The following is a 23,712-nucleotide window of genomic DNA, read 5'->3' as shown; positions in this document are numbered from 1 at the left end:
ATAAACTTGGCAAGTAAAATTTTAAAAAATTACTATTAGATCATAGATATTAAACATATAGTAATATCAAGTTGTCGACAAAAAAATTCATCTCATGATATAATCAAACGTATTAAAATTTTTTTTGATAAGAATTACAAGTTTTAGAAAAGAAACAAATAAATTTTTAAATTTCAGAAAGATTTTGATAAAACTTGATATATATTACGTGTTTTTGGAAGCTTTTACGTGTTTACAATGTTCGAATACTGTTAACTGACAATCAAAAGATCAAATGTTTTGGATACTATAACATGTATTTAATACAATTTCTACGTGTTTTGAATTTGTTTTACGTAACTACGATGTCAAAATATATTTATCTTACATCAAATCATCAATGTCTAAATCTATAGTATATGTGTACCTTGTAAAAAGTATTGTTTACATCCTTTCACTTAAGATGTTGTTTTCACATTTTAACTCTAAATCATGAAATCATATCCCAACATCATACATCACTCAATCTAATTACTAATTCCAATCATCTGAACCTAAACCACCGGTTTATTAATAATCGTTGAAACTCAGTCACCACCAAACACCCAACTTCTTCTTCTTCTTCTTACTCAACCCATATGTGTTTTAAATTTAATACATTTTTGTCCAAAGCATATGAAAGAAGAGTTAGTTCCACTTTTTGAAAAAAATGTGCATAACAATTTTTAAAATGGATTAGTCCTAACATAATTCTCTATATACTGTACGTGTGTCAATCATTGCAGCCAGAATCTAACATAAATTTTTTCGTCGTTATTTACTTATAGAGTTTATATAGCTGTCCCAACAACAATATAAAGGAACAAGATCTCTTTTTTTTTTTTTAATCAAAATTTTCCAAAAATAATTAACAAAATCTGAAAACAATAATAAATACAAAAAGAAACAAATCTTTAGTGTTTACTTTTTTTTTGGTGTAAAAAGTAAATAAAAAAATAAAAGTTCTGGCGAAGTCTCTGTGTCGCTCAGCAGTTTCGAGTTTAATCACATCCATCTCTCTCTCTCTCTCTCTCTCTCATCTTTTAACCATTGACATAAGATTTTTTTCTTTTTTCTCCTCTTTCAAATTCTGTCCCTTCTCTCTCTCTCTCTCTCTCTCTCTCTCTCTCTCTCCCTGCTGCTGCTTCTCTCTACCCTGTATCTTCTTCTTCCTATTGCTTTCAATTCCTCCGCCAGTAAACCCTAGCGCGCCGCCGCCGGAGGTTTTTGCGTTCTCATCCCGTTTCGCCGTCGCTTCAGAACAGGCAAGCAACTTTTTTTATTTTTATGCGGCTCTCCTTATTTTCTGGAAGCTTTTCGGGTTTTTATCAGCTTGGTTTGATTAGTCTCGAGTCTGTGAAGCCTATGGTTTCCATGCGGCGGAGAAATATTTGTACTTTTTTTTGGTTTTATCCTGAATCGCCAATAGTCATTTACAGTGTTTTTATCTTCATGATTTTGTATTCGATTTTATGACGCTTGTCTCGCTGTGACCTGACTACTCCAGAACAAAAATAAAAATAAAAAAATCGAAGCTTTTTAAGATGGCGGATACCGAAATGCACGAGCAAGATGCGTATTTTGGTGAGGAAGCTGACCTTGTTGACACCCAATATATAGAGGAAGACCCTTTGGAGACAGGAAACTATCAAAACCCTAGTGAAACCCCCCAGCCCCTTCTTCTCGGGGTTCCTCTGGAGAGTGATGCTCATTTGGCTAATGGAGGTGGTCAGGTTAATGGTCATGGGGTGAATGGTGATGTTGGAGTTGTTGACCGCTCTGAAAGGAAGACTCGTAAGATGCACATGTTGAGTCCTCCTAAGACTGAAGATGAGAATGCCAAAAAGCGCAAGTCTTGGCTGCTGAGTGATTCTGAGGTAATAAACTATATTAGTGTATTCTCAGGATTTAATGCCACCTTTTTGTTATTGAAAGAAAGGAGCTTTCTGGTGAAATATTCTTATGGTGATTATTCTCTTACTAGTTCATCTTTTCTCTACAGGCACTGGGAACTGATGAGGCAGGGACACCACAAGAACAATTGATGTTTCTAAGAGAATTGGAGACCTTTCACAAAGAGCATTTCCTGGATTTTAAAGCTCCTAAGTTTTATGGACAACCTCTCAACACCCTCAAGTGAGTTGTTTGAAATTATTGCTTTTGTTTGTAAATGAACACATATAGCTCGTTCATCAGTGCCTGACTTTTGCATGTTTTATTATGCTATGTAGGCTATTTCGAGCAGTCACTAAGTTAGGTGGCTATGAAGTGGTAACTATCCCAAACCATATCATTTTTAGTTCGTCAGTTAAACTTTCTAGTTCATTTAAGTTGGCTTGTATGATGTTCACCTACATTCTATTTTCTTGGGCTGTGGATTACATATGAACTGTATATGGTACTAATATTAAATCGGTAAGTGAACTGATGATAAGAGTATATAACCATCTGACTTTCCAGAGATGAGATTTTGTTTTAACTTTAAGGGAATTAATTATGCAGGTAATATTTAAAGAATGTTTGACATGTTGTTGGGAAACTGATTTATTTTATTGTTGTTGGTATTATATATCCAATGTTTTTCTGAATCTTCCTGGAATTTTTCTTATGGTCTTCAAAATTCTTTTTGTCATGGTAATGTAGGTCACCACATCTAAGCTGTGGCGACAAGTTGGAGAATCCTTCCATCCTCCCAAGTATGGCTGATGTTTCCCTTAGACTCTCCATTAGTCTTTGCCGATTTTGATGCTTATCTTTTTCCACATTTGGTTAAACGATCTTTTTTTCAGGACATGCACAACAGTCTCCTACACATTCCGTGTTTTCTATGAGAAGGTGAGTTTATTATGCATAAGTATCATATATTTTATCCTGTCTCTGTTTACTTATCCACTTCAGACTATTTTCACCTTGTGCTTCTTTTTGGTATGGTGTGTTATAATAGTTAGTTTGGTGTTTTGTCTTGCCTAGGAATGGCAGTTTATTTTGAACCAGTTCTTTTGACACTTTGAATGCAGTGATTCTTTTATTTATATCTTAACATATATAGGTACATTATGATTATTATCTATTCTTCAATTGCAGGCACTTTTGGAGTATGAAAAGTATTTAAGGAAAAATGGTGAGCTTAACCTTCCTGGTCCAACATTGATTCTGTCGTCCAACAGCGAAAAAGAGGTAAAATTTCACTTAAAAATGTGGCTTTTATGCTTTTGGATACTATTGAATTTAAGAAAAATTGGGTTGATATGGAAAGTTCGGATGAAGATATCAACTCGATCTAGCAGCATGAAACTTTAAGAAAACTATCTACTTGTTAATCTACTGTGGGAAGGGGTATTATACGTATAAATATTGTTGACACTGAGGGAATGGGAGCTTAAGAGTCATTTTCAGCATTTATTTAATGTAGAAAGGAGTTCTAGAATGTGCAATACCAGCTAAACCTGTTAAACTCTACTATCTGCGATCTGACTGAATAAAAGCTGTAGCCTTTTTGTGTCTAATATGAAAAGCCATATGAAATCCATGTGCATAGCCCCTGTAAATTACCATATGAGTTCCAGAGATCCTAAATGAAAGTTCATGCGCCTCACTTATTTCCCTTCTCCATGTTTTTTTTCTCCCCTGATATAAGGAATTTGATGTAGGCAAGTAGCTATCATGGTTCTGGATCAGGCAGGGCAAGAAGAGATTCTGCAGCTCGTGCTATGCAAGGTTGGCATGCACAGCGCCTTGGTGGATCTGGAGAGTTTACTGCGCCTACTGTTAAGGTTTCACTTCAAACCTTACTGCACATTGTGATTCCATTATGCAGATTTTTGTCCTGAACCAGGATGATGTTCTCCTATTGTTTCAGGATAAGGGCTTAAACTCGACCCCAAAGCATAAGAAACTCAAAAGCATTGGTAAAGAGATTTCTCAAGGCGTTTGCTATTTTTGTAAATCGGGGTAGCTTAACATTTTGTTTTAAACGAATTCTTCAGGAATGGAGAAACACAAAACACTAACTAGCATGGACCTTGTTGTTTCGAATGAAGCTGACAAACAGTTACGGAAAGCTAATTCTCTCCTGCGTATTTGCAAGTCTTAGATAGTTATATCAATTTTTTGTTTCTTCGTTCAATTGCTCTGTACAGTAGTGGAATGAAAAGAGAACATTTTCTTCAACCTGAATATATTACGGTATATTGACATTAAGGTTTCTTTTTTGTCGTGATAGGTCGGTTGCTGAGGTTGTTGATGTTGGACCCCTTGCAGATTGGGTGAAGATAAATGTCAAAGAAACTGTGAGTAAACTTCTGCCAACGGCTAAGGAAACGCCAAAAATTTGCTAACTAGATGTTTGTTTCCAATAGGAATTCTTACCAAATCTGTGTATTTTTTTTTTTTATTCATGAATTCACAGAAGGATTGCTTTGAGATATTTGCCTTGGTACCTGGACTTCTTCGCAAAGAGGTGAGCAATTTTTTGCAACCCTGTCTCTGTAAAGCTACTTGAAAAGTCTTTGTCTTTGAATTTTGTATGAATGCATAGTACTGTGGCAATACACAGTAAGCACAAAGATATTTGTTAGGTTACCGAAGCAGTTCTGTTTTGACTGTATTTTCCTACGATATTAATATGAAGCAGCAGAGATAGTTCGCAGTTTTTACCGTTGGTTTCATAATCTCAGTACACAGTTTCGTCGGCAATAAGTATTTACTGGTAAATCATTATAAGTTTCCAATTCTTGAACATAAGTTGTCGTTTCCCAGGTTCGAATTCAATCAGATCCCGTGGGAAAGGTGGTGATAACAGGCGAGCCAGAGCAGCTTGACAATCCTTGGGGCATAACACCCTTCAAAAAGGTAAAAGTTTGTTATATATTCCAAGATGTTTCGATTAAGAGAGACCTGTGTATCAAAACTGAGAAGCGTCCTGTCATTGTGGTATGATTTCACCAGATTGTCGACTTATCAGCAAGGATCGATCCGCTTAAGACATCTGCAGTCATGAGCATGCACGGACGGTTGTTCATACGAGCTCCGTTTGAGCAGTGATGAGTAAGCTCGGCAGTTGTTCTTAGTGTATTTTAGGAATTCACATGTTTCAGAACCACATTGTTAGGCGACTGAAGCAGTTTTGTAACTGTGATTTGTGTCTCAATACTGAATTTAGGAACATGCAAACAAACATCTGATGTTACTGTAAGATTTCTGTTTTGTAAAAGTTGAGATTAGTAGGAGATGCTGCTCCATATCTTGAGTTTAACGCCATTTAGGATGCAGCCAACAGTGATGATTTTGATCCCAAATTGGAGTGATATGCTTTTTTTCATCTATGTGTTTATATTTGTATGGATAGATTTTACCTATCCCATCTACTAGTTCTAATATATTTCTAGATTCTCATGCTTTTCATTTTTTTCTTTTTCAAAAAGTTTCTTGAGATGATTTGTATTCAAAAAGTGAAAGTATGCAATTTTGGGTGGTGCATACAGTATTATTAAAGGGATAACAATAACAACAACAAAAACTGATTGACAATTCCATAAATCTAAAAGCTAATGATTGTTCTTTCGGGAACATATGATTAAGATTATAAGAATAAAGTGGATGAATTGTTTTTAATATCTGTATCATGACGAATTTTTAAGGTTCAAAATTGTGAAGTCCAGTCTAATGTTAGACATCACGAAAATACTGCAGGTGCAGGCACGGGTTTATGAGAATGCCTTCCAATTCAAGGGGGCATTTAGACAAAAATATATTGGTTTGGTCTAAACAATGTTCATCTTACAGATAAAATAACATGATTAGTTGATTACATATATAATACATATTTTATTCACTACTTAAATATTAGTAATTCTGGGTCTGAATGGTAACTGCGGTCGGGGCGGACAAATCCGTCTGCGGACCAGACCGCCCAGTTCTAAGTGTGGACAATAGACCACAGCAGTCTAACTCTATTTGTAAAGAAAAACGGTCCGCAGTTAGTCCGCTGCGGTTTTGTTTCTGTTTTTTGTAGACCGCACCACTATGGACTACACATGATGAATGGTAAATAAAAAGCGGTCTGATTCGCAGATGGATTTGTCCGCCCCAACCGCTGCAACCATTCACACCCTCTGTCTCTGTGTATGTGTGTGTGTCTTGAAAAAGTTCAGAGTGATTAAAGTTCGTTATTATGCTAATTCTCAACTTGGTGTAGCTCAATTGCATGTAAGGCACATGACATGACCGCATGGGAATTTGATAATGTCTACAACTACGATGCTTTTTCTCTCTACATGCTCCAAGCCCCCCCCAAAAAAAAAAAAGGCATATGAAATTACAAAAATATGTCTTGATGTTTCATCTTACTTATTTAGGCAAAGATAAAACAATTTTTACTGGAAAAAACATCTGATAACTATAATAGTTATTTTTATTAACTACGTACACTAGTTTACTAAGAACTGTAGTTTGTGAATTAATCTGCAATTTGTTCCATGACGGTTAGTTGCCAACAAAATTAAACATTCATTTTACATTACTAGGTACTAACCCGCGCTATATGCGGAATAAATCAATTTAAATAAAATATTATGAGTAAAATTATTATTTGAGATTTAATATTCGTTTGTATAAAACAAAATATGTAAGTAAAGTTTTTTCGTTTATTCAAATTTGCGTTTCTTTTCTGTAAAATACGTTTCACCCGTGAAATATTTGAATTTGGAAAAGAATTTTAAGATGGTGTAGAAAGTTTTGATGTCTTTTTGTGTTTCTAAAAATCAAATTCATAAATCAAAATTAAAAGAGAGTTGGGTTTTAAAAAAATTTCTTGTATTGATGTATTGGTTAACTTTTTATATTTCGTTTTATTGGGTTTTAAAAAAAATTCTTGAAATTACATTTAAACTATCTCGTAAAAAAAATTAAAGAAGTTATATTACTAATTTGCTTAAGCTTTCCTTTTTGTTCCTAGCTAATAAATTTGTCCCTAGGGAATTGGAACATTCCTCTTTTTCACATATCTTGGTAATCAAAACCCAAATTTTGTTATGTTGCGGCAGAGAGTCTTACTTAACTGACACTACAAATGATTCATGTCCATTGTTTGTTAGTCTTCCCATGTTTCAAGTTCACTAATTTGTATGTAACCGACGACGTACGTGAAATAACATTTACTTCATGTTACTTCTATGCTGTAACGGTTGTCTTTATTAACCAATGGGTCCAATACCTTTGCTAACCCCCCCCCCCAAAGCAATATTATATGCCTGAATAAATGGTATAAAGATGAATGAGCTATGAAAAATAAAATAATATTTTACCCAATTTTTTTTGCATAATTGCAAAAGAATATGTTTCTATGAATTTGTTTATATAATTTTTAGTGGAATGTACGATGATGATTCCATTCTAATTAACGAATATCATTAGATTTTAGCAGAATATAGATTTGCATGCTTCATTACTAGACAATTTGCACTTTTCATGTCCTTATTCCAAAATTATTTCATTTTTTTTCTAGCAATATATATATATATATGAAAAACACGTTTTGTAGTGGAAGAACACGAAAATGANCCCCCAAGCAATATTATATGGCTCAATAAATGGAATAAAGATGAATAGCTATGAAAAATAAAAGAACTAATATTTTACCCAATTTTTTTTGCATAATTGCAAAAGAATATGTTTCTATGAATTTGTTTATATATTTTACAGTGGAATGTACGATGATGATTCCATTCTAATTAACGAATATCATTAGATTTTAGCAGAATAATATAGATTTGCATGCTTCATTACTAAATATTTTTATCTCTAGTTAGACAATTTGCACTTTTCATGTCCTTGTTCCAAAATTATTTCACTTTCTAGTTTTTCTATCAATATATATGAAGAACCACGTTTTGTAGTGGAAGAACACGAAAATGAGAATACATAAACCGGTACAAAACCATAAATCTATCTGAACTGTTGCTTGAGAGATAGATTCTTCATATACCAGCCAAAATCAAGAGGTTCGAAATCTTAAACAAAAACTACGTTTGTAACATGAACAGTATATATGTGACCTACAAAATTTTTGCTTAAAGCTACTTGTGATCATCAGGTGTTGTTAGGTTACATTTTACAACTCTCTTATAGAAAAGATCGGACCGGTCTAGCTAACTGAAGCATTGATGCATGTATTTTATGTAGGGAATGCAAGTAACTTTTGTGGTCGAATGAAAAACATATTGGCATGGCCATTACCTCCAAGTATACATGCATGTCGTATTTGTAAAACACAGTTTAGACAACTCTCTAAACGCTAAATATTTCTAATTGCCGTGATTTTCTTCTCCTAGATAGTAAGACAAGGTGAGAGTTCGCTTAGACGGTCATGTCCCTTAACGATTTCAGATAGCTATTTACACATAGTCAATCGAATTTAAATGTTCAAACGGCTAAAGTATACGTTATAAACAGTTAAATGATTAACTACACCATTTAGATACACTACGTTTCGATCAATATGTGGGCTAATTCCTAACATTTATAGATAAATATTACACTGAAGTTGAGATCTTTAACGGTTTATGCGGTTTAAAAGATGCTATACGAATATATAACTACAAAATTTAGGTAAATGCACTAAACATTTTAATCAATATGTACACTAAGTTTAAAGTTTTGACCTCATAGCTATATATTACATTGAACTATTGAATTTGTGAACAAAAGTTATAATTAATGAATGTTATGAAAAATATTTGCGTCCTAAGGCGTTATATTATATTAGACTATGATTTTGAAACGTAATGTAGAATAAACTTATATAGATATTGCAACTTCCGAGATGTACCCACAGATATACTTCATCATCAAGAATAAGTCGTGAAGCTCAAAAAAAACTTAAAAGGAATAATGAACTCATTAATAAATAGACCTATACATCTATCAAATCGAGCTAATTATAATAACACTAATAAGGTATACTGCAGCACGAAACCCTAGCAATGAATAAAAGAAAGGCATACATGATATGGAGAAGTTTTACTAACAGCACGAGCAACAAAAATATGCATTTCTATAACATCTATAAAAGATGAGAAGAAAAGAAAAATAGGAGAAATCAAATATGCATATCAGCTGCTAAACATTAAACACCAAAGATCCCAAAAGAGAAAGACGACTCCACAAGATGATAAAAACACATAAATTTCCGGAACATTTAAAATTCGATTAAAAAGGTGGTCTTGAAGGTGTTCCAGCTCCCCATCCAAGCAAATGAGGATCACCAGAAAACCCATAACCACCCACATTACCTCCTAACTGTCCCTGACCGGTCACGCCTGACGGAGGCGATGCTGAGGGAGCTTGCTGCATCTGCGGTGGTCCTCCTCCTCCCCCTCCGCCAGCACCAGCACCTTCTTCTTCTTCCTCTTCCATTGGTAGTCTCTCGAAAACCGCATTTGAGAACGAAGCAGCCATTAGTATAACTGGAGCTGATGTAATAAGCGGAGCCACCACGCTTCCTCCAACAACCTGACCTTGCCCACCGGCTAGAAATATTGACAAACCACCTGCACCAGGCGGCGCAGGAGGTGGCAAAACAGTCCCCGTTAGTGAAAGAATCTCAAATCTTCCATGTAAAGTCACAACTCCTCCTCCTCCTCCTCCGGACACACCACCACCGTTTCCGGGAGTGACTGGCTGACGGAGAGTGACGTTAGAAACGGTGCCGTTCCCTCCTAAAACGGAGACGCCTCTCCCTCTCCGCCTAGCGTAAGTGGAAACACTCTCAACTATATCAGCTCCGGGAGATACTTCAAGGACGTGAGATCTAAGCGCGTTGGGGCTGTCACGGGTTACTATGATCGGTGGCTTTGCTTTGTTCTTAGATCCTGGCGGACGTCCACGTGGACGTTTCCCGGGTGTTGAGCTTGATGTATTCGGGTCTGAATCGGGTCGACCCTGTTGATGATGATCCTTGTTTGAGTGTTCAGATTCTCTTGAATCATCCGACGGTTGCTGTTGTTGTTGTTGTTGTTGCTGCTGATGCTGATGATGATGCTGGTCAATAAGATTGATTCCACCCTGCGGTTGAAGGTGCTGGTGGTGAATCTCCGGTCTGAAGAGGTTATGAAAGTATCTAGAAGCTCCACCGCCTTGCTCGTAACCTCCTTCCATCGCCGGCGCATCTACTAATTCCCGCTCCCACCACTGCTTATTCGCCAGCTCAAATCAATTTCTTGATTCTTGATTCTTGATCCTTCTCGCTCATATATTGCGGAGGTGAAGAGAGAAACAAGAAAAACTCAGATCGAGAAGTCAAAACTCAGGATTTTGAGGAACTAATAGAGAAAGCATTAAGGTGTGATCGGTTACGCTAGCCGACAAAACTATAGAAACAGACCAAGAACAGAACTAAACTAAAGACTAAGCAAAAGATGAAGAAAGAAAAAAAGAAATAAAGGTGACTTATGTTAAATGATCTCTTTTAGAAGTCTCAGGAAAGGTAAGAGGAAACCCTAGTTGATTTAGGGCAAGAGGAAGAAGCAGTTTCTTCTTGCATACGAGTCGTAATTTAGTGACTCTGATGTGCTCTGGAGAAAAAAAGGAGAGAGAAGCTTGAGATTCATGTGCGACTCTGCAATAAATTGTTGGTCCTCTCCTTGAACGAGGAAAGTAAAAGCAAAGACATACACCGAGAATTTAGCGGAGAAACAGTCCCCTTTTATTATAATATCAATTAATTTAATCATAATAACAATTATTATTACGAATAATACTCATGTTTTTTTTTGAAGTTTATTAATACATATTCGCACAAGCCGACAAAAAAGTTTGTGTGTAAGTGGTTATCCTTACATAAGATCCCAAACAAAACTAGGGGTTCGTCACAGGTTTTCTTTGGCTCCAATCGGATATACTAAAAGAATGAAATTTTTTAGAATAAGTTTTTAATTTTGTGGGAAATTATTTAGAAGAGAATCAAAAGATAATCAAAACGTATTGTTAGTTAAAAAAAAACGAAAACGTATTGTTAGTTAAAAAAAAACGAAAACGTATCATGTTGAAAAAATTTCAAGTAGAAGTTGGTTGGGTACAAAGATATATATAAATCCAACATCCCCTTTAAAGCGCGTGAAAGTTATGTTTAAACGAAAATTATCTACTAAATATTACTGATCATGCTACTGAATTTTTTATGTTCTTAGTCACTAAAACGTTTTTCGTATAGAGGAAACTGACAAATACTATTTCGTCTTCTCTTTAATTTTAATGTACTCAAGCTTCTTTTATTCTAAAATTTAGTAATAATTTGCATCATCCTTACTAGGGCTCTAGTGAGTTCTATAAACAAAACGAAAAACTTTATTATATATACATATTCAGATAGTTTATATATATATACTTTCCTCAACTAATCTTGTAAATGGAGATTTGAATTAAATAACAAAACATAATTAGTAAAAACGGGTCCTTATCTTAGAGTATTGTACGTATATGGTTAGCAAATATACTACAATAAAGACGAACTCACGTTCTTCACTAAAACAAACGGATAGGAACAATCTTTAGTAATAAAAAAGAGAGGATTAGTCACTTTTAAGCGTTGCAGAACAATTATTGATTAACCTTTGCTTTATTGATTGATTATTAATTATTAATTTATTTCCAACTCCAGCCAATTTAGTTGTGTGTGTGTTTGTTTGTTTGCTATTACTAAACTATCTATAGTTGAGCTTGAACCCGAGCTAATTAGATATCAAAGAATCGATGTTCTTTCTAAAGTTTCCCACTTGTTACATCTGATATTTATTTATATCCACTTTTATTGTCATGGAACAGAGCATAAGCCGCATAACAAAGCACAATCAATCTAGATAATGTCCCTTTTATCATAATGAGATCTATATATTCATTCCTTTTAATATCGTAAGACGGAGTGGACCCTTTCTAATGATACGTTTGGAGAAAGTTAAATGATCCATTAATGTGAAAGACTAGTTAATAATGATCACAATGTCAAATTAGATGATAGGAGGAGTATTAGCATTTCCAAAAATAACTGATAAGTACTCTAATCTGATCCACACTTTCTCTAACATGAATATAACAACATACAAAAAATCAGAAAAACCCACTTTGACACAGATCTTTTTATATATATAGAAATCATTATACGTTTTTAATTATATAAAAATGAATATCGTCTTTCGTAGTTTTAATTTTTACAAAATATTGGATAATCCCTAAAACACTTACCAATTGCATCAACCCATCCAAATTATTGCATATTAATGTATTGAACTGGCTAATTAACTCGATCCGACCCATTAATGCATGACCTCACATCGGACCGTGACTGGTTGTCATAGTTTTTAACTGCACCCATATAGTAACACCTAAGCTCCTTCAACGTGGAGGCATGTGGCCTGAACCATGTGTGGGACCCGATCCTCAGTAGGAAAGTAGGAAACGGATCGGATCAAACCGTCCATCTTCATGGCATGCGGGACCCGCGGACCGTCGTTTTCATCGGCGCAACCTGGCGAGTCAGGGCTCGGTGCAATGTACTTGAACCGCACACGTTAGCTTGGTTCGCACGTGCACGGACAAAAATCACGTGCGGTCAAAATGTCAGAGCATGAAAGTGAAAGGCAAGCTGCGTGACCACGTGGAGGTGGTCGGAATCATCGGTACTTGGTCAATACCTTATCCAATCACAGTACTCCTCCTCCCGAATCTATCTAACTTACTTTCGCTTCTTTTGCCCGTATTTCTAGTTATCTCAAAAGCAAAAAAACGTACGTGAACTTTTGTTTGCGTATTTCAACTATGGAAAAATATAAGCTGGTCCAATTTGTATTTTATTATTATCTCATATCTGAATTGAAAACGAAATGTGTGCCATCATTCGAGAAATTTAGAAAATAAGCGGGAGGTGTTCAGTGCATATATAAAATTTAATCCCTACCGAGAGCTACACGCCAAATTAAGCAGTAAGCACATCATGCAAGTCTATAAACATGCGACTGTCCTAAGTTTACGTAGACGCTACTAGTCTAATTAAGACGGATGAACCCGATTTTCTCTAATTAATAATTTATGATATACTTTCTCTGTCTGAGAAAGATTGAAGTTTAGGATTTTACACACATATTAAAACAGAGGAAATATATGATTAATTTATTTTTCTGATGATTTTTGTTTTATTTATGACAATCTCATGATTTCTTTTTCTAATACTTTTTCACTTTCCCACCTTCCCACTTTTCCACATTCTTCTCAAGTGAAAAATTAACAAACATTTCGATCTATATATTTGAACCTTTCATATTCCTACTTTCCCACTTTCTTCTCAAATGAAGAATTAACAAAAAAAGAAAAAAGTAAAGACATGCAAACATTTCGACCCATATACGTGAACCTTTCATATTCCTCATTTATCACAAATTTTTAACTCCTAAACATCTAAACTGGAGTAACTAAAATTTTCAAACTTGGAACCACAATTATTTAACTCAAAAACAAAAAAATTAGGATGGAGCCAAAGTCACGTAACTCAATTTTTTTTATATACATGTCATAAAGTATTTAATGTTTTTAGTAACTTTAAGGAGATATTTAATTTTGAAGACATGAATCATGTTATTTATTTTAGTAGGATTATGATTTTATTTATAACATATTTTGTTCTTTTTGAAATATTGTGACAAGAGAAACCATATTAGAAAATCCTCAAGAAGCTCATGTTCGTAGGAAAGAAATGACAGATGGTGAAAAATTAAAGGTTTACCATGCTTTGTTGGAAAGAAGCAACAATGGAACATTGAAGAGGACCCATACAAGGGAAGTTGCTAATTTACTGTCTGTACCGTTGCTAACTGTACAACGAATTTGGAAGCTGGCTAAAGATATTCCTAATGGTGAAGTTGTTGATGTCTCGCATAAGAGAAAGGGTAAATGTGGTGGGAAGAATATTGTGTTTGACCTTGATCGAATTGTTGATATTCCATTCAATCGACGGAAAACTTTACGGTCATTGGCGGCTGCTTTGAAAATTAGTCGGACGACGTTGTGGCGATGTCTAAAAAGAGGGCTCATTAAACGACATTCAAATGCCATCAAGCCACGTTTGACGGAAAACAACATGAGAGCTCGACTGCAATTTTGTCTCTCCATGCTCGACAGAATTACTTTGCTCGGTCATCCGAAGTTTGTTGATATGCATAATGTTGTGCATATCGATGAAAAATGGTTTTATATGACAAAAAGGTCAGAAAACTATTACTTGCATCCCAGTGAAGAAGAGCCATATCGTACATGTCAAAGTAAAAACTACATCGGCAAGGTAATGTTTTTAGCTGCCATGGCTCGTCCAAGATTTGATAGCAATGGAAATGAGAAATTTTCAGGAAAAATAGGAGTTTTCCCGTTTGTTACAATGCAACCAGCTCAAAGACGTAGTAGAAATCGAGAGGCGGGTACTTTGGAGTTAAAGCCCATGACTTCCATCAAGTGAGAAAATATAAAAGATTTTCTCATTGGAAAGTTCTTCCAAGAATTCGTGAACGGTGGCCAAACTCACCTGACTCACCCGACTTGAATATTTTAGATCTTGGATTTTTTAATGCCATTCAGACACTACAACACGAGGTGTGCCCAAAGACGATTGAAGAACTTGTTTCTGCGGTGGAAGTTACGTTTGATGAATATCCTCCATATCTGGTGAACCGGATTTTTGTGACTTTGCAATCATGCATGCAAGAAATTATGAAAGTCCAAGGATCAAACAAGTATAAAATCCCACATATGAAGAAATCCATCCTGGAGAAAGAATTTAGTTTACCTTCACAAATTACTTGTGATCCTATTTTAATTCGAGATGTACTAAATTATTTAGATAATTGAGTTGTTGTTTTTTTAAAAATTATTATCTTATCCATCTCGAGATCTATTTTATACTGTAAGATTTTGTTTTAGTAGTTGACAAAAGGATTTTGTTTAAACTGAATTGATTACCATATTTTCTCAACACACGTTCATAACAAGAAGGAGAGAAATAAGGGAAACCAAAGAAACAAAGGAGTAAAATAAACAAAAGAAACCATAGAAGTAGGAAACAGACGAGAGAAATTTAGAAACAAACCAAAATTACTAATAAAATCTAGGAAAATAAATCTTCAGCATAGCTAATATAGTGTCTTCGATTTCCTTCTCCGGATGGATCTCTCCTACATCTTTATAGAATAATTTATTCAAATCAAATGGACGCATGACCCTAGAGTTGGAATCGTGAATCTGATAAACACTCCTCGATTCTCTTTGAAGCGGTTGAAAGTTCTTGGCTTCTTGTTCTTCTTCACTATGAATCTGTTGAATATTGTTTGAATTGCCTTCTTCTTCTTGCTTTACTTCTTTTTTAGCTTCTTCATGATTCATTTTTGTTTTGAGAGAGAGAGACAAAGGATTACTAAGAAGAGGAAAAAATGAAATGGTAACTAATTTTTTTACTGATGACAAAAATAAATAGTGACGTTCAGTGGAATACGGTCGTTTCAGTTTTTTTGTCCAAAAGTACACTCCATACACATTCTACAATATCATTAATTATTAATTTCTTTGTCCAAAAATTTATTAAAAATATTCAAAACATCAATTTTTTGTGGGACAAAGAAAATGCTCTAAAACTTTAATTTTGCTCAGATAGAAAGAGTATATATGTATTACTGAATCGATACGTCCAGTTATTGTCACGTGAAATTCAATATTAAAACTTACTATAATTTACCGCACATGTGTCATAACTCATAAGAGATAACTTAAGTTTGTTCTTAGTATCCGTAGAGTTTTATATTGTCACCAAACATGGAATAAATCAGTAATAATTATTCGGACAAACACACATCGATCAAAATATAATTTCTTGTGTTGTCAGCAGCGATGTAAACATCTCAAAAGGATACTGCTTGTTCGAAGATAATCCAAATAGTCTTGTGAGGTCGGGCATGATTATAAAAAGAAGGAAACGTCGTGAGATTAGATATCTTGCCCTCTTTAACCCCAAAAATAATAATCCGGACAACAAATTGTGATGCTTAAGANAAAAAAAAAAAAAAAAAAAAAAAAGAATTTACTATATGTGGCTTTTTTGGACTAAATAAAAACGGGTATTGTAACGACTTTTTAACTCCGAATCTGGATATATTTTCTCCGGAAGACTTACCAAATCAATTGGCTGACTACTATCATCAGGACCAAGTTTACTAGTATTATACTTGAAATTTTTATTTATTGGCAGTTGATTATGGATGTAAAAAGCTTTACATAAAAACAATCAACAAGTCTAATCGAGCTCTTTATATCAAATTGTCAATCAAATCATACTTTTTGGTTTGTCGCACGGAATCTAACATGTCCGCTTCTTTGCTTTGTACAAGAAGAAATACTAATTTCCCTTTATTCAAGTGAATTGATGTAATAAATTTGTTTGGCACAAAAAAAAAATTTTAATTTGGCAAAATAAATAAATACTATATGGTCATCTCAGATGAAAACACCCCTATCTTATTTTATTTTCTATATTTATTCCGAAAACTTTTACATTATTTTCTTTTTAGTTTTATTTGTTAGCAATCATGCATTTGTATGATATGAATTACTCCAGCGATGTATATTAGCTAAATATACTATATGATATGTAGTTTAATAGTTTGTGTTAGTGCCGTTAATCTAAGCTAGAACTCTTTCAATTTATTCTATGGATCAATAATTCTATGATCATATATATCCCTGTTCATAGTTGTTTTTGTGGTGTAGTCTCTACTGATTTTTTCTATGTATTATAAAGCGATATATGAAGGTGTGTAATAGTATATAAAAGGGATTATTTAACTCTTACGACTTTGACTTGACATTTTTATTCTCTATAGACTGATCGACAACTAAATAAATAGGATGAAATCTGTATTATATTGCTCCTATCAATCTGGAGAACTTACTTGGTTTCCCAAATATACCTATGTTACTATAAAATTAATTTGTGTATAATAATATTTTTTAACCAACGTAATGATGGTCACAAGTTAACAGGAGCTAGTAAAAATCAATTATAATTAGTGGTCTCCAGACTCCACACTATTATTTTTCTATAAAAATAATTCAAAAGCAGTTGTGATCAATCAGAAATTACGGGTCAACTTTTTCAATAATGCCCAATCCCATTCTCACATCTTTGGCGACTTGTGATCTACCACCACCCCCATCCACCAATTTTTAAAATAGTTTATTTTTTTAGAAAGCCCGGAGAAGAAAACAAAACCTAGTGTCTTGTCAAAATTAAAAGGCATTTAATTAAAAACTAAGATAGAAAACAAATGAGGTTTTACAGAGCCGCAATCTAGATAAATTTAAAACTTATAGAAGCCCAGCTGGGTAGAAATAGTAAAGCTAAAAAAATAAAACCTAGTTAGAAGAAAACCACAATTTGAATCAGTAGTTGTAATTGAACCAATAAAACGGTTGAGCTCGCCAACCACTCCAAACCAACTTCAATTATTGCCACTCGAAGACTTATCGATGGAAAGTTTGTTTTTTCTGATCACAACTAGGAATTAGGTGTTTGTAATTAGGATATCGTCCTTGCAGAGTTGGAGAACCAAAGGTGGAGAAGGTCAAGAGAGAGCCTCTTTCTTTGTTTCTCTAGTGATTTTGAATGTGAACAAACATTCTTAGTTTATATTATACATAATACAAATGTGAAGTGAACTTATAAACTGTATTAAGCAATCAAACCATAGAAGTGTTTTTAAGAATATTGTTGGTTAAGTTAAACTATATATATATATATATATATAATATTATTTGTGAAAAAACTATAGTTGAGATTTATTGACGTAAGATAACAGTAATTTATAAAGGTGATTTGATTGAATAGAGAAATTTAACTATTTAAGTAGGGGAGGGAAGCAACATGGGCAAATTGCCAATTTGGTTTTATAAATGGAGCCTACATGTTTACCTGACTCTTTTGGACTTTCTGAGTTAGTGTCCGAAGCCTTTTGGGTCCCCATATTGTCGAGGTCCCTACACACCAAAAACCAAAGACAGGACAAAAACTATTCTTAGAACTCGCCACGTAGATATCACGACGTGGAGATCTGCCCACGTGGTAAGGTTTCTGACCCGATTCTCGTAAGATTGACGTGTACGGCCACGATCCGTTGTTACTGTTTTGTCTACTAGCTAATTACATTACAGTGTGTATAAAATTGGGCCTTAATGTAGCCCAATAAAGTGATTTCAGCTCAATTAATTATAATAGGCCCAAATCTCACGCAGCATCGCATCTTTCGATCGAGTGGAATCAAATCTAGCTCCGAAGTCGCTGGAATCGTGTTTCCTTTCAGGCCGTCGATCCAAGGGTCACCGAGAATCTATCATCTCCGGTGAGGCTCTGAACTCGGGTAAGTCGATTCTGTTTCGGTTGATTAATACATAATTTCGTGTGGCGTCTCTGAGATAACAAACTGTAAGATTACCTTCAGAATACGACGCTGATACTTTGGACTTTGTAGGATGCTAGAGTTACGTGATAGAGGATGCTGCTTGCATATCTGTGTAATCGTCCTCATAAGTTTTGTTCCTTGTTACAGCCATGAGACACAGTAAGTGTGTGTACTTGAAAAAAACCTCACATTATCCCCCAAAAATCTCCAATTTTGATTCTTTATTTGTACAGTGGGAATGATGTGATTAGGTGATGTATCTCTTAGGTTTGATGGGAAAACTTTATATGCTGGCAAGGAACTATGGAAGGAGACACTGCCATTGCAAGCTGGATCTCGAGTTTACAAATTAGAAGGGCTCAAGTCAAATTCTTGGTATGAAGTCAAGATATCGTACCCAGCTTCTGTATGTTAAAATTTTTTTTGTTATCTTGCTTTATTTTGTTTCCAAGTTTTCTTCTTGTTCCTGTTGAATGAATAAGCTGATCTTTAGTTATGATGGTAATAACAGATACCGGCTCTATTTACGCTACAACTACTGAAGAATGGTGAGGTTGGTTTGAAGCTGAACCAGATGAGGAGATTACTGAACACTGAGAAACTGATCTTCAAAACCGAGAGTCTTGAAGAAGTTAGTAACAAGGTATTGGTCATCATCTTCAAATCAGTTCATACAACTTTGAAACAATCATGAGATAAGAACCCTGAGTCATTTTTCGTATCTGATTTAGGACGGATTGTATGTTTTGGTGACAGTTGAGCCTGAAGGAATCGTGGCTATACCAAATTTCAAAGAACGATCCTTCGTCATTTACAACATAGGCAAGCTTCTTTCTTTTCACTTGCTATCATCAATTATTTTCACTACATTGAAGTAGTAGTAAATGAAAGAAAGTGCATATTTTGAAATCTGTAAACTCTCTTCTTTCGTTGGTAACAGTTTGTGAAGAACAGCTCTTAGGCATTCCTTACTCAAGCTGGTCAGTGGTGGTTTTGGTAGTTTTGTGTCTAGTGGCCGCGTTGATTCTTCCCAAGTTTCTCCCGTCTTATCTTGTAATCAAAGACGGAGATCGTGATCGTTAAGAAGACGCATTGGTTAAATTTCATTACACACTGATGTTTGTTTCTCAAATTCTCTCTGTTAACCTTTAGTTATAGCGTTGATTATTAAATTAAAACGAACATTAGTATTAATACGATTTTGAGCGGGACCCATTAGTATGAGGGGGCGAAGAAGAAGAAGAACAAACTCTTTTTTACAATTTCTCTCTCTCTCGAACAATTCATGAATCAAATAATCACGCATCATCGTCTTCGTCATCACCAACTTCTTCATCATCATCACCATCAATGTTAAAATTCCCCCACTCTTCCTTTTTTTAATCTAAATCCCTAAAATCACTCTAATTCTGACCCTCTTTTCCCATTTCCCCTAACGCTTTGATGATTCTAATTCGTCTGTGAATCGTCTCGACCCATCCTTGTGTACCTACCTAACCCCGGCACAGACTCTTCTCTTCTTCTTTCCGTGGCCCATCTTCCAAAGTTTTTCAAACCCTTTTCCCCCAACTTTGTTTTTTTTTATTGTTCTGTTTTTTTTTTCCCGGGAAATTTTATCTCTTTTTTTTTTTTTTTTTTGTTCTCTGTCATGATCATTACTTGTCAAGTATGATCCTTTATTAGGTATCGTTGGGGTCCGATCTCTCTTTTCTTCTGTTTCTCTCCCTCTTCTCTTCGCATACCCTGGTAAACCCTAGAATCTCCTCTTTTCCAAATTCGATTTGTTCTGTTTTCTTCATCTTTAGGTTTAACCACCACTCAAAACTTTGTCTAGGGTTTACTGGGTCTAGTTTTAGGGTCTTTTGTTATCTTCTATTGTAAAAAAGTTTCTGTCTTTTGGTTCGAATCATGGCGTATCATTCGATTCCTGGCTCTGGGTTTCATTACTTGAACTCTCCTTTTGGTGATACAACCTTTACTAAAGTCTTTGTTGGTGGCCTTGCGTGGGAGACTCAAAGTGAGACTCTTCGTCGGCATTTCGAACAATATGGTGATATCCTTGAGGCCGTCGTTATTACTGATAAGAACACTGGTCGATCCAAAGGTTACGGCTTTGTGAGTATCCTAATTTTTTTTGGTTTGAGTTTTTTGTTCATGCTTTTTATGTTTCTATATCTCAAGTTGGTTTATTCTTGGCTGCTTCTAATGAACAACATCCTCTGCGTCCAATTGTATGCTTAGAGATTATTAGATACCAAAATGTTGGTTTGAGAGTTATAACTATAGTGACACTTTTGGTAATTGGTAAATGATCTGCTTGACTTTAGGATTCCTAGTTCTTTGAATAAACAAATAGATGTTGAATTCGAAAAATGCTGGTTTTGATGAAACTTCTGGCCATCTTTGCTAAACATAGGACTCCCTTTTTCATTCATTTGATTTAGATATCTGTTTGTTTATATGTTCATGATTGTAGTATGACTCACTACTATGTTTATGATTTGTATGGTGGATTTAGGTGACTTTTCGAGATCCAGAGGCTGCTAGGAGAGCCTGTGTCGACCCAACACCTATTATAGATGGCAGACGCGCCAATTGTAATCTCGCTTCTCTTGGGAGACCTAGGATCCCTATGGAATATGCCATGATACCCAGCTTTCCTGGTCAGTCTTGCTTCAGTATTCATCTATTCCTTTTCTTCTCATTACTCAACCTTTATAATTTTGGTGAAATATTCAGTTTTTTTTCGATGGATTGTCACTGTGTAAACCTTTAATTTATTGCATTGTTTATTTTGTTTGGTTAGGACGGATAAGACCTGCTCCCCCATATGTTGGAAGTGTGCAGAGTCCTCGCGGTTCACTATTTGGAAGCCATCCGCATCAGCAACCACCTGCTTATAACTACCAACAAGGAGTGGTGTACCCTTATGGGTGAGTTGCGCAATTTGAAGTTCTATTGTAAATCTGCCATAACAGACGTACTATGATAAGCGTATCAGTTCTAATGTCTAATTGGTAGTCTATCTCACAAAGGTTGAATATGTTCAGTCACTTTGGTCAAGTAGCATTTACCGATCACAGCATGGACAATCACTTAGATATTCGACGAGCTAAGCGTAGAATAGTTATCTTCTACCACTTAGTGTCTTGAGTGTAGCACTATGATGTGACATGTTGTGATTGGTAACTTGCAGGAATACAAAAATATAATCGCAGAGGATATGTGGCCGAACTCAATTATTTTTTGGACAGGCAAGGTCATGACATGTTTTTCGACTTTGATAGGGCCGAAATGATCTAAATTTTTCCAACGGACATTATGGAGTAGACACTTTAGGCCATTTCCCCTAGGCCCTAGCTTAGCAACTTCCCTTTATAGTATAAACATTGATGTATAATTGCCACTCGTCTTATATATATGCTCTTAAAGAGTGTCTAGCAAAAACTTACTCATCTGTGTCTAATATTAGTTGTTCCATTTTGTGTTCTCTCAGGGTTACACCATATGGACCTGACTACATGTACTCACAATCTCAGGTAGGCGTCTGAAACTGCTGCAGTCCTTACTTTCTTTATGGATTTTGAACTGTTTGGTTATAAATTTATGTCTTCTCTTCATGGTGTTGTAGGGATTTTATGGTCCTTACATGGGTCAGCAGTACATTCAGGTGTATGGAGTACCTGAGGCAGTTAACTCACCAGGGTATCAATACGGGCAATTGAGTCAGACTATTCCCGGTGGTCATGGTTATACAGCAGTTCAGGGTTATTCTCATCCAGGAAGTCATGTTCTGCAGCTTGGTGGCACTTCACCTATGTCTGCTATTCAATCTCCATATCCTTCAGCTTCAGCTCCAACACAACAACGTATCATTGTCCAGACTCCTCAGTATATGCAAAGTAGTGGTTCTGATCAAACAACGGGGTGAAAAATTGATCAACATAAGCTTTTTGGATTTATTTTTTTGGGTTTAAATTGTATTGGAGATGATACTCGCTTACATACACTAAATCGGTGTTATTTGTTGGATTTCAGTTAGTAATTCTTGAAGACTGCTGAAAAGGAAAAGAAAAAACCAAGGATAAAAACGTAAAAGCTACTCTGAGTATTGGCAGGCTTCCTGTTTAAGCTTTGCAATTATTTGTTTTTAGCATTCTAGAGGTAAGCTTTGGTACATTAGCTGCAAGTTTTAGTTTCAGTACTTGCAAATGTTATCAATCTCACCACTTTACCGCTGTTACAGGTCATAAGTAGTTCGTACTCACTGAAGAAGTAAAAAAAAGGGTTGCAGGCGGATGAAGGAAAAAGGAAAATGGAAGTTGCAGGGGTTGGTTGTGGTTCTGTTTACGTAACCCTCTCATCATGTGTATAGACACTACAAGCTTTCTGGCATAAACTATATGAATGGTTGAACCCTGTCGTGGTAAACCGGTAGGATAAAGTTTGGTGTATATATATATAAATATAAACACATACAGAGATGCGTATAGAATGGTGGATTCAAAATCTGATTCTTTTGGTAGCTGAAGTAGTCTTGTTACCACTAAACACTCTTTCAAGGCATAGGAGATATAGTGTTTAGTAAAGAAAGATTATAAGGTAGATTCTGAAGTCCTATAAAGCCGACTCCTCGGCATTGTAACTAAAGGAATGAATGTCTATTGTGTTGACTTAGCTTCTTGTCTGTGCATATATGTATCTAGCTCGAGGAGTCTTCTCTTCTCCATGTCTGTACAGAGTTCTAGACTGATAAGTTACTCTGTCTATGACCATCATCTTCTGCTCAGATTCCTCTATTTCTTTATCTCCAGTTTTCTTCCATTTCTCCATGAGCACTTTTGATTGAGTCGAAATTTTTGTGTGTGTCAAGTCAAGGTAATATACATATATATCCTTCTTGGACTCGTTTTTGTCATCAACGTTCAAACACAAAATAAATTAAAATCCTACTTTTATGTTATCATTGTTTACAAAATTTATGTGGGCCATTTGGGGCTTTATGAAAGAAGCCCAAAAACACTAAAAACAAAGACGGCACGTGGTGAGGAGAAGTGACAAGTGATACATCCAAATGCGGTTATTTTGTGGGTCCCACGTGGTAGCCACGTGTAACGAGCAAAAGGACCCCATCATCCCCTTTGCATTTTTCCCCTACCAAAACTTTGATTATTCAGCAGAACAGAACAGAACAAAAAAAAAAAAAAAAAAA

The 23,712-nt window shown here is 35.2% G+C and overlaps 4 protein-coding genes across 8 annotated transcripts in view; 3 read left to right on the top strand and 1 right to left on the bottom strand.

Annotated features, from left to right (window-relative positions):
• Positions 1 to 5,336, top strand: part of LOC104776213 (AT-rich interactive domain-containing protein 6-like) — a 7,541-nt gene extending 2,205 nt beyond the window's left edge. Inside the window, exons 1-14 of one of the 3 annotated variants that reach the window (XM_010500232.2) lie at positions 1,087 to 1,283; positions 1,526 to 1,895; positions 2,021 to 2,154; positions 2,250 to 2,289; positions 2,662 to 2,714; positions 2,808 to 2,853; positions 3,103 to 3,195; positions 3,669 to 3,791; positions 3,878 to 3,926; positions 4,005 to 4,068; positions 4,241 to 4,307; positions 4,427 to 4,477; positions 4,777 to 4,869; positions 4,966 to 5,336. In XM_010500232.2, coding sequence (XP_010498534.1) covers positions 1,563 to 1,895; positions 2,021 to 2,154; positions 2,250 to 2,289; positions 2,662 to 2,714; positions 2,808 to 2,853; positions 3,103 to 3,195; positions 3,669 to 3,791; positions 3,878 to 3,926; positions 4,005 to 4,068; positions 4,241 to 4,307; positions 4,427 to 4,477; positions 4,777 to 4,869; positions 4,966 to 5,061 — 1,242 coding nt within the window. In that variant the 5' untranslated portion in view covers positions 1,087 to 1,283; positions 1,526 to 1,562 and the 3' untranslated portion in view covers positions 5,062 to 5,336. Of the gene's footprint in view, positions 1 to 1,086; positions 1,284 to 1,525; positions 1,896 to 2,020; positions 2,155 to 2,249; positions 2,290 to 2,661; positions 2,715 to 2,807; positions 2,854 to 3,102; positions 3,196 to 3,668; positions 3,792 to 3,877; positions 3,927 to 4,004; positions 4,069 to 4,240; positions 4,308 to 4,426; positions 4,478 to 4,776; positions 4,870 to 4,965 lie in introns of those variants that run through there. The other 2 variants (XM_010500233.2, XM_010500234.2) reach the window with 2 other exon arrangements.
• Positions 9,001 to 10,713, bottom strand: LOC104776212 (AT-hook motif nuclear-localized protein 27). The gene has a single exon (XM_010500231.1). It carries the CDS (start codon positions 10,171 to 10,173, stop codon positions 9,226 to 9,228), a length of 948 nt encoding a protein of 315 aa, XP_010498533.1. The 5' UTR covers positions 10,174 to 10,713; the 3' UTR covers positions 9,001 to 9,225.
• Positions 18,341 to 19,694, top strand: LOC104776210. Of its 2 annotated transcripts, none has more exons than XM_019243574.1 (6): positions 18,341 to 18,440; positions 18,570 to 18,659; positions 18,768 to 18,906; positions 19,012 to 19,143; positions 19,232 to 19,322; positions 19,441 to 19,694. In XM_019243574.1, the coding sequence occupies exons 2-6, from the start codon at positions 18,571 to 18,573 to the stop codon at positions 19,581 to 19,583; spliced, it is 594 nt and encodes a 197-aa protein (XP_019099119.1). In that variant the 5' UTR covers positions 18,341 to 18,440; position 18,570; the 3' UTR covers positions 19,584 to 19,694. The 2 variants fall into 2 exon arrangements, with proteins under 2 accessions (XP_019099119.1, XP_010498529.1); XM_010500227.2 differs by having other exon boundaries at positions 18,341 to 18,458.
• Positions 19,773 to 23,175, top strand: LOC104776211 (RNA-binding protein 38-like). Of its 2 annotated transcripts, none has more exons than XM_010500229.2 (7): positions 19,773 to 20,615; positions 21,019 to 21,163; positions 21,307 to 21,433; positions 21,997 to 22,039; positions 22,132 to 22,427; positions 22,539 to 22,664; positions 22,747 to 23,175. In XM_010500229.2, the coding sequence occupies exons 1-6, from the start codon at positions 20,409 to 20,411 to the stop codon at positions 22,540 to 22,542; spliced, it is 822 nt and encodes a 273-aa protein (XP_010498531.1). In that variant the 5' UTR covers positions 19,773 to 20,408; the 3' UTR covers positions 22,543 to 22,664; positions 22,747 to 23,175. The 2 variants fall into 2 exon arrangements, with proteins under 2 accessions (XP_010498531.1, XP_010498532.1); XM_010500230.2 differs by having other exon boundaries at positions 22,132 to 22,444.

Source organism: Camelina sativa, chromosome 3 (genome assembly GCF_000633955.1).
Source record: "Camelina sativa cultivar DH55 chromosome 3, Cs, whole genome shotgun sequence".
Taxonomy (NCBI): Eukaryota; Viridiplantae; Streptophyta; class Magnoliopsida; order Brassicales; family Brassicaceae; genus Camelina; species Camelina sativa.
Note: the sequence above shows the minus strand (reverse complement) of the source record. Positions and strands in the feature narration are given on the sequence as shown.

Bases quoted from the DNA above. Each gene is read 5' to 3' on its own strand.
- LOC104776212 (XM_010500231.1), bottom strand. From the start codon at position 10,173: ATGGAAGGAGGTTACGAGCAAGGCGGTGGAGCTTCTAGATACTTTCAT.
- LOC104776210 (XM_019243574.1), top strand. From the start codon at position 18,571: ATGCTAGAGTTACGTGATAGAGGATGCTGCTTGCATATCTGTGTAATC. The intron at 18,907-19,011 runs GTATGTTAAAAT...TGGTAATAACAG, and splicing joins AGATATCGTACCCAGCTTCT to ATACCGGCTCTATTTACGCT. The intron at 19,323-19,440 runs GCAAGCTTCTTT...CGTTGGTAACAG, and splicing joins CTTCGTCATTTACAACATAG to TTTGTGAAGAACAGCTCTTA.
- LOC104776211 (XM_010500229.2), top strand. From the start codon at position 20,409: ATGGCGTATCATTCGATTCCTGGCTCTGGGTTTCATTACTTGAACTCT. The intron at 21,164-21,306 runs GTCAGTCTTGCT...TTGTTTGGTTAG, and splicing joins CATGATACCCAGCTTTCCTG to GACGGATAAGACCTGCTCCC. The intron at 22,040-22,131 runs GTAGGCGTCTGA...ATGGTGTTGTAG, and splicing joins ACATGTACTCACAATCTCAG to GGATTTTATGGTCCTTACAT.